The following is a 13,465-nucleotide window of genomic DNA, read 5'->3' as shown; positions in this document are numbered from 1 at the left end:
TGTCATAGATATCAGCTATGGTCTACTGACAAATTAAAGAAATAAGGTTTGTAGTAGCTTTGCATTCTCCTTGTTTTGTGTATATGCTTATTTATCTATATTAACTATTTCCTTCTTGTATCTGTTTCTCTCCCTTATTCTATTTATGAGATGTTGCAGAGTAACTTCAGAATTTAGTCTTTAGGTAACAATAGCCTGGAAATCTGAGGACTACTTAATATAGTCAGGAATAGATGAAATGATTGTTGGGACTATGTACAGCCTTATTTTGGAAAGATAATGAAAACTTTTCACTCGCATGAAGGATAGCTGCATTTTGTTAGGTGGAATATAGAGTTGTTTTGGTGTAGTACAGAATTTCAAACATGTGAAGGTAGCATATGGAAAAGTGTTGGACTGTTATTAGTCTTTTAGCTTCAAAACTACCCTTCTTTGTCCTGCACTGTGTTGTGTTGGTGCACATGCAATTTTTCCTAGACAAAGGGAGCCAGATTAGCAGGAGTACAATTACAATCTTCAGCAGGAAAGGAAAGAAAAATGCTCTCAGATGGCTGCTACCTAGGCAGAAGCCCTTTCAGCTCAATTTTAGAAAATAAAAAGATGAACACCTACATGACTTACACAGCTCTAAGCAGACTGAACTTTCTGCAGTGCTCAACTTTTAAAAAGCCACCCTGTCTGGCTCAGGGACTTATCCTAGCTACACTGGTTCAGAGGGCAATCAAGAATTTCCACATTATTGTGTTTCACATTTCATTTTTTTTTGGTACAGCTCCTTGTGGAACAGGGCTACTCCATAGACAGTGTGCCCAGAGTAGCCGTGTTTTACATTTTTAATATCCTCTGAGACTGCTTTCAGACACGCTATGACCCCCGCTAGACAGGGGGTCGGCAAATGTTTTCTGTAAAGAGCCATATGGTATATAGCTTAGGCTTTGCAATGAGGTTTCCGTCATATATTCTTTTTTTTTTTTTTGATGCATGTACAACCTTTCAAAGAAAAACTTTACATATATATATACGTATACGTATACGTATGCTATATACGTATACGTATGCTATATACGTATACGTATGCTATATACGTATACGTATGCTATATACGTATACGTATGCTATATACGTATACGTATGCTATATACGTATACGTATGCTATATACGTATACGTATGCTATATACGTATACGTATGCTATATACGTATACGTATGCTATATACGTATACGTATGCTATATACGTATACGTATGCTATATACGTATACGTATGCTATATACGTATACGTATGCTATATACGTATACGTATGCTATATACGTATACGTATGCTATATACGTATACGTATGCTATATACGTATACGTATGTATATACGTATACGTATGCTATATACGTATACGTATGTATATACACGTGTATATACATATATATATATGTATACATATATATATATACACACACACACACACATATATTTTTTTTTTTGAGACGGGATCTCCCTCTGTTGCCCAGGCTGGAGAGCAGTGGCATGATCTCGGCTTTGCAACCTCCACCTCCTGGGCTCAAGTGATCCTCCCAAGTAGCTGGGATTATAGTGCACATCGTCATACCCAGCTATTTTTTGTATTTTTAGTAGAGATGGGGTTTTGGCATGTTGCCCAGGCTGGTCTCAAACTCCTGAGCTCAAGTGATCTGCCCCCCTCTGCCTCCCAAAATGCTGGGATTACAGGAGTGAGCTGCCAGCACACCACCTACACTCCTATTTCAAAGTAACATTTTTTCCCCCATTAGGGCTCTGGTTACAAAGTTGCATAGATTAAGAGTGGTCTGCTACAGCTCATTTTGCTCCTTAACCTTTAGTGGCTCAGTTTCACAGAATGCTAGGATTTTCAGCAAAGTGTATTATGTCTAGCAAAAACGCTAATATTAAAATATACTGGAACTAAAGCGGGGCACAGTGGCTCATGCCTGTAATCCCAATACTTTGGGAGGCCGAGGTGGGCGAATCACCTGAGGTCAGGAGCTCGAGACCAGCCTGGCCAACATTATGAAACCCTGTCTCTACTAACAACAACAACAACAAAAAAATTAGTCAGATGTGGTGGCGCACACCTGTAGTCCCAGCTACTTGGGAGGCTGAGGCAGGAAAATCGCTTGAGCCCAGGAGGCAGAGGTTGCAGTGAGCCAAGATCGCACCACTGCACTCCAGCCTGAACAACAGAGTGAGACTCTTTCTCAAAAAATACAAATGAAAATAATAAAATAAAATAAAATATATCAGAACTAAAATTTTAACTATTTCAAGTTGTGACTACATGATGATACAATTACATAATAACGGCACAATACACTATAGGAGAAATCTGAATACAATTCAGCAAACCTAATGAAAATAAAATTCTGCATTCATGTTAACAAAATTCTTCATTACAATTAATTGTAAACTTATTTACCTGAGTACTTCTATTTCTTCTGCTGTGTATCTCTGTCCTTGTGCATCACATGACTGAGGACTTATAAATGACTGAGGTCTTTCAAGGAAGGGATTAGTGCCCAGTGGAAAATGTGCTCTCACTGGAGGTGGCTTTGGCTTAACATTTGTTGAACTGATTTTGCCAACTGGCTTGGTCAAAGGCTCACTCAGCGCTTCTGCTCTATAACAGAGAGGAACAAACAACTGTTCTAGTTTTTCTACTCACATTTAAGCTTTTCAGGAAACAAAATTTACTTGAAGAACCAGTCAAGCATCCCTAATGTAAAATTAGTATACAAAATTCTTACATACTAATCAACATTTCACTACTTCAGCTACTTCCAAAGATAAGCATCTTTTACAAACAATATTCTATTGACAACATTAATTGAGCACTTACATAATCAGACACCATACAAGGTAAGGTAAGTGGTATAAAAGAACGTATAAAACAATCCCTACCCTTAAGGTACTCATAGTTTTGCAGGGAAAGACAGACAACTGCATCAAAAATAACAGATACTAGGATGAAAGTATTACATGCAAATGAATGTACAACAGAAGTTATTCACTTAATGAATTGCCAAGTGGGGATGAGTTGGAGAAGGGTGCTCTGAACTGATGCTTGAGCTGCAGAGTTGTTCATCTGGGCAGTGAGGAAGCATTCTAAGTAGACAGTCAAGAACATGTACAAACGTGCAGAAGTATGAAACAGCACAATGAATTAAGGTAATTTCTTTTTTAAATTTTTTATTTTTTTTTGAGACGGAGTTTCACTCTGTTGCCCAAGCTAGAGCGTAGTGGCGCAATCTCGGCTCACTGCAACCTCTGCCTTCCGAGTCAAGCGATTCTCCTGCCTCAGCCTTCTGAGTAGCTGGGATTATAGGTGCCTACCACCACGCCTGGCTAATTTTTGTATTTTTAGTAGAGACAGGGTTTCGCCATGTTGGCCAGGCTGGTCTCGAACTCCTGACCTCAGGTGATTCGCCCACCTCAGTCTCCCAAAGTGTTGGGATTACAGGCGTGAGCCACCATGCCTGGCCAGGTAATTGCAAAAGAATGAATGTTGCCCCTGTGAGAAGTGCAAACAAGAGGCAGCAGGAGATGAGACTAGAGAGGAAAGCAGGGGCTGGATCACAGACAGCCTCACATGATATGCAACAGAATTTTAACTTTGTTCTGTCAAAGAACTAACGAGCTAAAAAATAGAAGTTCTTAACCTGAGGTGCATATATGAGCTTCAGGATTCTTGTGAAAACTCTGAAATTATATGCAAAAAAATTTCATGTACATTTTCCTAGAGAATGGATCCATAAGTTTCAAAAGATCCTCATAGGAGCCCATGGCTATCTCACCCACCCTTTGCTTAGGGTGCACTTGAGAATATTGGATGGGTTAGCCACAGAGGTAATAAAGTCACTTATAATTCTGACAGGTGAAAGAAGTCAAGATAGAGAAGACAACTGTATGTCAAGTGCTCGTATCTTCGTGAATCTGAGGAAACAAACTAAAGTTAGTAGATGACAATGAAAAGGAGGGATGACTATTTTACTTCAGTTAAAAAAAGAAGGGCTTGGGGTGGTACAGTTATCTATCAGGTCAGAGCCTCAAAAGGAGATAATTCATGATATAGGTATAAAAGCAATTTCCACCCTTTCATTTTTTGTGTGTCTACAACACTCTTTCAAGATATATAATTCGCTTATGCAAACTCATTCATTCTTTTAGCAAATATCTACTGAGCACATATTGCATGTCAGGCACTCTGCTGGGTACTTGGTTACAGCACTAAATAAAATAGACAAACATCTCTGCCCTCAGAGCTTACATTTGGGGGATGAAGGTTGGAGGGGACACAGACATTAACAACAAATATAATAAGCTAGTAAATCTCACAGACCTCAGAAAATAAGAGCTGTGGGAAAAATACCAGAATAATCAGGTTGCAACTGCTGGGGGAGATTCAATTTTAAACTATGGTTAGGGCAGGCTTCATTGAAAAGTTGACATTTCAGCTAAGAGGTGAAAGAGCTACACACTGTATAATCTGAGGTATGTACATGGCTGAAAGCAAGTTCATGCTCATGTTTTCTATTTTTAGCAGATCTGGAAGGCTCTGTGGAAGTTCTCTTTGAAAGTCTGACATTACATAACAGAAAGGAGGTCCTCCATTGCAAATATCACAGTCCTTTCTGTTCTAAACTAAAATTAAAAACATTTATTGATTTGCTATTTCTTGAGTTTAAAGCAGGGAACTAGAGAGAGGAGGTAAATTCACTAAGAAGTAGAAAGTAGATTTGTTTCAGATGACAGTTAAAAGATGGAGGTTTGTTACTGCAGCCTTTACAACACATTTAGATAAATTTGTTTAAATAACACTAAGTGCCATCCATGGATTAGAACTTGAGAGATCAAACTCACCTGTCTAGTGCCTGTCGAGCCAACTGTTTCAGTTTATTTTGCAGGACTTTATCAGCAGTTTCATAAGACTTAAGAGAAAGAAAGAGACAGACATTTTAAAGCATAATTATTTTTCAATTTGCTTGATCCATATTTCTAAGCAAAAAATTTACAATGCATATTACACTTGTTGAAATTGAGAATAAACAAAGATGACATTAATTTTCATCCTTAAAGGTATCATTTAGAATAGTGTTGAAAATTTGTCACTGAGGTGCACTTTAAAACCACTTATGTGGACAACTGATAACTGGACCAGAACTGTTTGACCATAGTGCTGTGGAACGCTGAGTGGCAGGAACCTCAGAACACTAGCACTCATTTAGTCTCAAGGCACCTACAGAAATCAGGCCAGATGGTCTCTCTGAGCAAAAGTCTCTGCCAAAAAGCCAGTCAGAAAGACATGGGGATACCAGTCTCAACTACTTTACCTCATCCTCCTGTCAAATACACTGCTCTCTTATGCACTAGATGTCCCTTGAAGCTAAGGGTCCCAACCAAGGCTCAGCAGGGAGCAGTAAAAGCCACTCAGCATACAGATTTTACACTGCAAATAAGTAAGGCTCATCCAAACCACTAGCTTATTTTTTAGTGCACGAAACTGAAAAAAGGGGAAGTTTATTCTAAATTAATAGATTTGTGATAATGAATTCTGTAAGTTTATTTTAGTCGTAAGAATAGAAACGTTAAAAATAGTTCTTGTAATTTAAGACTCAATACTTTCAAAATTTTAATAAGATGCAAAAACCCATTATTAGCTTTCTACTCATCATCTTATATTGAGGAGTAGTTGTTACATTTAAAATAATTTTTTTATTCTGTTAAAATTCTTTTATTCAAGGTGTTATGTAAAATTCACTAGCAAGAGAAGAAATGGTTTGGCATAACTCATCAAACGTAATTTGTAGCTATACACACTGTTTTCAGACAGAGATCCACAGCTTCTGTGTACAATTCTATAGCATCTTCAACATTCTCTTTTTCATCTTCATCAAAAGCTTGTGTAACAAGGAAATGAGCACGCTCTAAGTCCAACTGATGTTTTGACTTCAAAGGATCAGCACTCTTTGACTGAACTAGAATAGAAAAAAAAATACGCAGAAGGAGTATTATCTAAATACAGCCAGAAAACACACTATTTTCACTATTTAAGACATTTTTTACCAAAACTCTGTATTCTTCATTTAAAAAACTTAGCAAGGTTAAAAAAAATCCTTAAAAAAGGACAATTTTCCTCCCTTCTTTTTTTTTTTAGACAGGCTCTTGCTCTGTTGCTCAGGCTAGAGTGCAGTGGCACAATCACAGCTCACTGCAGCCTCTACTTCCTCGGGCTCAAGAGATTCTCCGACCTCAGCCTCCTGAGTAGCTGGGACTACAGGAGTGTACCACCATGCCTGGCTAATTTTTCTCTTTTTTTTTTTTTTGTAGAGATGGGGTTTTGCCATGTTGCCCAGGCTGGTCTTGAACTCCCAGGCTCAAGCAATCTGCCAGTTTCAGCCTCCCAAAGTGATGGGATTACAGGTGTGAGCCACTGTGCCCAGCCTTCCTCCCTTCTCTTTTTAATCTTAAGGTCTAAGAAAAAAAAAATCTGCAATTATTTACCACACGATAGACATCAGAGATAAAGAACAGTAAAAAATACACTACTTATTTAAAAAATTATTTCCCTGAATTTCTCTCTCCCACTGGCACTTTCTTCACTTAAAAATTAAAACACAGGCGTTCTCCTCATATGCTCCTCTACCTCAAAAGACAAAACAAAAACTTGGAAATTGCTAAATATTAAAAAATCTATTTTAAGGCAATTAAAACTTTTTTTTCTGCACAGACAAAATTGTGTAATATACTAGGCTCTGATGATAAAGTTCCTGCTTTTTCTATTTACCCTGAGCCTAGAATATGTTATTTTCATTGCTCTTTGAAATAATATTTTCATTTGATTTTAATTAAAAAAATGTATCTATAAGAAACATGTATCCAGAATATATAAAGATCTCTTACAATTCAACAATAAAGACAACCCAGTTAAAAAATGGGCAAAGGATCTGAACAGACATTTCTCCAAAGATGGCATTCAAAAGGTCAAATGGCACATAAGAAATTGCTGAACATTAGCCATCAAAAAATGCAAAACACAACCACAATGAGATGACACCTTATGCCCACTAGGATGGCTAAAATCAAAAAGACAATAACAAGTGTTAGGATGTGAAGGACTTGGAACCCAGATACATTGCTGGTGGAACTGTGAAATGATGTAGCCACTCTGGAAAACAATTTGGCAGTTCCTCAAAAAGTTCAACATGGAGCTACATCCTATGACACAGCAGTTCCACTTCTGGGTGGAATTCCAAGAGAATTGAGAAAACATGTCTATGCAAAAATCTGTACATGAATTTTTTTTTTTTTTTGAGACAGAATCTCACTCTGTCACCCAAGTTGGAGTGCAGTGGTGCGATCTCAGCTCACTGCAACCTCCACTTCCTGGGTTTTCAAGCAATTCTTGTGCCTCAGCCTCCCAAGTAGCTGGGACTACATGTGTGCACCATCATGCCTGGCCAATTTTTGTATTTTTAGTAGAGACAGGGTTTCACCCTGTTGGCCAGGCTAGTCTCAAACTGCTGGCCTCAAGTGATCTGTCTGCCTTGGCCTCCCAAAGTGCTGGGATTACAGGCATGAGCCACTGCGTGTACATGAATGTTCTTAACTGCATTACTTATAACAGCCAAAAGGTGTAAACAACCCAAATGTCTCCAAAAACTAATGAATGGATAAACAAAATGCAGCACATCAAAACAATGAAATATTACTCAGCCATAAAAAGCAATGAAGTATTGATACAATCTACAACATGGAAAAATCTTGCAAACATTAAACTCAGTGAAAGAAGCCACATGGCAAAAGGGCCATGTTTTGGATGATTCCATTTGTATGAAATATCCACAATAGGCAAATCCATAGAAACAACAAGATTAATGGTGGCTAGGGGGAGGGAGGAATGGGGATTGACTGCTAATGGGTAAGAGGTTTCTCTTGGGGTGATGAAAACATTCTAAAATTAGATAGTGGGGATGACTGCACAACTCTGGGAATAGGCTAAAAACACCTGAATTATATACTTTAAGAGGGTGAATTTTATGATATGGAAATTGTATCTCGCTAAACTTGCTATTTAAGAAAAGTCTGAGATTTTGTTAGTTCTTTAAAGTTACGTGTTTTGTTTTGTTTTTTTTTTTTATTTAAATACACGGTCTCACTAGGTTGCCCAGGCTGGCCTTAAACTCTTAAACTACTGGGCTCAAGTGACCCTTCTGCCTTAGCCTCCCAAGTGGCTGGAACTACAGGCACTCACCACTGTGCCCAGTTTGTGCTGATGTTTTCAAAACTTTAGCCTTCTTAAATGCCTCTCTGAAGTATATACTAATTCCATTGATGAAAAAGATATCAAAGCTCAAAAATGTTGAAATATCTAGCCCAGTGTTTCTCAGCCTGGCATTACTGACATTTTGGGCTGGATAATTCTTTGTTGTGGGAGACTTTTTAGCAACAGCCTTGGCCTCTACCCAGCTAAATCCCAGAAGCATATTCCTTGCCACCCAGCAGCGTGAAAACCAAAAACTTCTCCAGAAATTGCCAAATGTCCCCTGGGGGGCAAATTGCTTTCTACTGAGACCCATTGATCTAGTCTAAGATTTCACAGCTACAAGTGAAAGGGTAGAGACTCAACAGGGATCTTTTAATTCCAAGTCTTGAACTCTGTACTACGACGGTTAATTTTACTTTTTATTTTTCGAGACAGGGTCTTACTCTGTCATCCAGGCTGAGGGCAGTGGTGTAATCACGGGTCAGGGCAACCTCAACCTCCTGGGCTCAAGCAATCTTCCTGCCTCAACCTCTGAGGAGCTGGGACTACAGGCACACACCACCATGCCCAGCAAATTTTTTCAATTTTTGTAGGGGTGAGGTCTATGTTGCCTAGGCTGATCTTGAACTCCTAGATTCAAGGGATTCTCCTGCCTCAGCTTCCCAAAGTGCTAGGATTACAGGCATGAGCCACTGTGCCGGCCTACACTGGTTAATTTTAAATTATGTTACCTTTCCCCACCCCAAAATCAACTCTCTCTCAGGATTCTCTTAACTGTCAGCAGACTATCTTGTTTTAAAACTTAGGGTTCCTAACAGGATTTTTATTTGAAAAAGGACTTTTCTGATTAAAATAATGAATAAGAAAATCCTTTAAATTGTCTAGAGATTATACTCCATTTCTTCAACAAAAGCAGAAAGAAGTTGGTACCAAGCTATGTTATGCTTTAAAAATCCTTTTTAAGGCCAGGCATGGTGGCTCACGCCTGTAATCCCAGCACTTTGGGAGGCCGAGGCGGGTGGATCACGAGGTCAGGAGATCGAGACCATCCTGGCTAACACGGTGAAATCCCGTCTCTACTAAAAATACAAAAAATCAGCTGGGTGTGGTGGCAGGCGCCTGTTGTCCCAGCTACTGGGGAGGCTGCGGCAGGAGAATGGCGTGAACCCCGGAGGCGGAACTTGGCAGTGAGCTGAGATCGCGCCACTGCACTCCAGCCTGGAAGACAGAGCGAGACTCCATCTCAAAAAAAAAAAAAAAAAATCCTTTTTGAACTTTATTTCACTGGCAAGTCTTTATTCTTCAAGAGATTGGGGTGTCTCATTTGATGCTTGAATATCACATACATATCAATGTTTAGAATTTATTTCCCAAAAATCACATGTAAGTTTTTAGGCTTAGCTGTATTTAATATAAAGTAAGAATAATTTTTAAAATTCCTTAGAAAAAAATGATTCATATTTAGTTTTTCCAATTGTCACAAGGATTTCAAGGGTTTAAAGAGCAATCTTACTGGAATCAAGACCCTATGGCATAAATGTGCTTGACTGTGTGTACATATGGAAAAGAAAGATGGAAATATACCTTAGGCTGCCAGAGATTCTACTCCTGGAATAATATCACCATATAATCTCTCCTTTCTAGAGCATTCTGCTTTAACATTTAGTCTACCATGCTTCAGAAAGGGGTTTCCATGATAGTGCAATGTTGACACTGTTCTCTCTCCACACCTGATGAAGTCCTCCTGAGGACATGTACTGTCACTTATCTATTACCCTGTACTTACCATAGAGCCCAAACATGTATTCAACACATAGTTATTGAAATGAAGAAAACTATCTATGAAAAAACAGGGAGATCATGGAAGTAAACATGAAAGACTACCTTCCCTACTTCAAAGATAATTTTATTTGAAAACACTGGTTATGAAACAAAGTTCCTAATATTGGGCAGTTAAATTTAAGAACTTCATTTACTTGGCTGGGAAAAGAAAGTTCCTTTGAATTTTATATGATATTTTGAATACATGAATCAATACTTTGTATCACGTGAGGTTCCAATAACACAGGCAGTACACTTTTCAATACATGAAATTTCTGGGCACTGTATTAAAAGTAAACCGCCTCGTTTTTAAGGGAACTGTCATAACAAGGAATCCAATGATTAAATCTACTTTATCCCAATGATGTTCTTGTAATTGCTCGTATCTACTCAAAATGAGTGGTAGAAAGTTACACAAAGTCCATGAGAATAAATATTCTTCTGCTTGGGGCTTTATCATGCAGCAACAGAAAAAGAGGGTTAAAAAGAATCCCTACAGAAATCAATGTATCTGTAAATACAATGTCAACATCAGTTACCTCTAACAAAACTGTGACCATTAAGACTATATATTTCTATTATTGTACCTGTTGTGCTGTTTACAAAAATAAATACAAGTAGTTCCAAGTCTCTGTTTACATGTCACTTTCCCAAGATATGGTTTAAAAGAGTTTAGCAAAGGTCTGAAAGTAGAAGACACCGAAAGAGAAGACACTGTGAACCTACTGCTGAAGTCTGTAAACACTGAAGAGGAACAGTCACTTAATTTTATAAGGAAGAGACGTGACAGATATTTTAAAAGCAGACTTTAACTGAATCCTAATCCTAACTTTGCCAATGATAAATTGTTTGAACATAGGTAATTCACCATCTCTGCACTCTGAGAAATTAGGAAACTGGACTATATTATCTATAAGGTTCCTCTTCAAAGATCTATGACTTATTTCTAAATGACGTTTAAAGAGGTGATTACCAAAAGTGGAATGAGCAGCAACAGAGTGAGCATCAAGATTCAAAGATAAAAATGAAGAAGAGAAACAAACATAGGGGGAAAGACGTGATGGGAGAAAAGAAAAAATAGAGTGACAAGTTTAGTAGTCCTTTACTAACCTGCTGAATGTAGAGCTTGAACTCTTTCCAGATACTCAGTTATTTTTTCTTGAATATTTTCTAGGCTTGATCCTGCCATCTCAGCATAAATTAAGGCTTGTGCAGCTTCCTAAAAATGAAAGAATTCAAAGGAATCCAATAGATGTATTACAACTTGAATTTTCTTTATCGCATTCTCATTCAATATTGGTTTCCATGAATGACAAAACAAGAATGTCTTTAAATTATTATTAATAGTAATTTTTTTCATAAAGTAGTTATACAATCTTCCAATGTTTTCTTCAGTATTCAATGTTCTCAATTTTCTTTTACTTTTCTTTTTTGAGACAGAGTTTTGCTCTGTCACCCAGGCTGGAGTGCAGTGGTGCGATCTCAGCTCAGCTCAACCTCCCCAGGTTCAAGTGATTCTTGTGCCTCAGCCTCCCGAGTAGCTGGGACTATAGGTGTACAACACCATACCTGGTTAATTTTTGCATTTTTAGTAGAGATTGGGTTCTGCCATGTTGGCCAGGCTGGTCTTGAACTCCTGGCCTCAAGTGATCTGCCCACCTCGGCCTCCCAAAGTGCTGGGATTACAGGCATGAGCCACCACACCTGGCCCAAATGATACTTTTTTTTTTTTTTTTTTGCTTTTTCAAAGATAGAGTCAGAATTAGGTGCTAAAAGCCACAGGACACACCCAAACAGGAACTTGAACCCTGGACCCTCACATTAAAAGTCTGATGATGCTCTACCGAAGGAGCTATCCAGGCTCTCTCTCAATTTTAACATATCATTGAAAATTTATGAATTCACGCATGAGGAACTGATTATAAACACTTCTTTAGAATAGCTGCAGTTTACATGTTTTGTTTTCCTTTTTCCTTATGCAATAGATCAGATTTAAAATTATATACCTTGAAAATGTGAACTGATTGCAAGTAATTCACACTCAAAAATAAATGAATTGAGCCTTCAAAGCACTAAAACGAGTAATAACTGCTAAAATAAAATTACCAAGAAAAGATTACAGGAGATTACACAGGTTAAATATCTCACAGTAAAAGGAAAACAGTTTTCTCCACAGAAAATACTGACAAAGGATGACACATTTTAAAGCAGATTTTAGTTGTATAAATTACACTTATTTTAATTTTAAGAAAATCTGGATTCTTCTTCCAGTTATTCCATAACTTCCACGACCAGTTATGCTATGGCTAGAAGGTGGTGTTTCCATTCTCCTCATCACCATTCCAGGAAGGTTACCAATGTTACAACCTAGAAAAGCAAAGACAAATTTCTACAAGTAACAGCACCTTCTCTGCAGTAACCCAAGCGTGTACACTTCATGGGTCATCATGCCTGTTTCCAAAGATGCCATCTACTGAACATCACTTTTTGAATCCAGTTGTTTGAGCAGGAGTTGTTTCACTGAACCTAACAAAATTAAGAAAAGTGCAGTTTTCAGCCTGGGCAACATGGTGAAACCCTGTCTCTACAAAGTAGTCCCAGCTACTCAGGAGGCTGAGGCAGGAGGATCACCTGAGCCCTGGGAGGTGGAGGCTGCAGTGAGCTGTGATCGGGCCACTGCACTCCAGCCTGGGTGACAGAGTAAGATACTGTCCAAAAAAGAAAAAAAAAAAAAAAAAAGGAAGGAAGCAAGGAAGGAAGGAAAAAGTACAGTTTTGACTACAATGAAAATTCAGCCTAAAGGCAGTGGGATAGAAAAGATATGACTTCCTTAGATTCTATAACTCAGATATTTCAGAGGAGGAAAGTATAACTTTACATGTAAACATTAAATATATCTTACATACCATCATTATCTAAATAAATACATTATAACTACACTTAAATCCAATAAACGGAATGTTTTTGATACATGTAAATTATATAAGTATATAATACAAATATATTGCCCCTTCAGTTATCTTGTATGTGATTATTAATTTCCAAATAATTATTGTACTTTTTTAAAAAAGCTATTTTTTTTACTTAGGAGTCTGAGGCAGGAGGACTGCTTAAGGCCAGGAGTTCAAGACTAACTGGGCAACATAGTGAAATCCCCATCTCCAGAAAAAAAAAATTAGCCAGGTATTGTGGTGCACACCTGTAGTCCCAGCTACTCAGGAGGCTGAGGCTGGAAGATTGCTTTAGCCCAGGAGTTTGAGGCTGCAGTGAGTTATGATCTCACCACTGCCCGCCAGCCTGGGTGACAGAATGAGACCCTGTCTCTAAAAAATAAAATAAAGCCAATTTAAAA

General features: G+C 38.1%; 1 protein-coding gene across 5 annotated transcripts in view; it reads right to left on the bottom strand.

The window, feature by feature from the left end:
- The window catches only part of CAPN7 (calpain 7), a 46,553-nt gene that overhangs the window by 29,221 nt on the left and 3,867 nt on the right, over positions 1 to 13,465 (bottom strand). For 3 of the 5 annotated variants that reach the window (XM_009444948.4, XM_016940552.4, XM_009444950.5), the window contains exons 2-5: positions 11,224 to 11,332; positions 5,847 to 6,004; positions 4,890 to 4,957; positions 2,449 to 2,649 (exon numbers count right to left, since the gene is read on the bottom strand). In XM_009444948.4, the coding sequence (XP_009443223.1) occupies positions 2,449 to 2,649; positions 4,890 to 4,957; positions 5,847 to 6,004; positions 11,224 to 11,332 (536 nt within the window). Of the gene's footprint in view, positions 1 to 2,448; positions 2,650 to 4,889; positions 4,958 to 5,846; positions 6,005 to 11,223; positions 11,333 to 12,518; positions 12,640 to 13,465 lie in introns of all 5 variants that reach the window. The other 2 variants (XM_009444949.5, XM_063805471.1) reach the window with 1 other exon arrangement.

The sequence above is a fragment of the Pan troglodytes genome, chromosome 2 (assembly GCF_028858775.2).
Source record: "Pan troglodytes isolate AG18354 chromosome 2, NHGRI_mPanTro3-v2.0_pri, whole genome shotgun sequence".
NCBI lineage: Eukaryota > Metazoa > Chordata > Mammalia > Primates > Hominidae > Pan > Pan troglodytes.
Note: the sequence above shows the minus strand (reverse complement) of the source record. Positions and strands in the feature narration are given on the sequence as shown.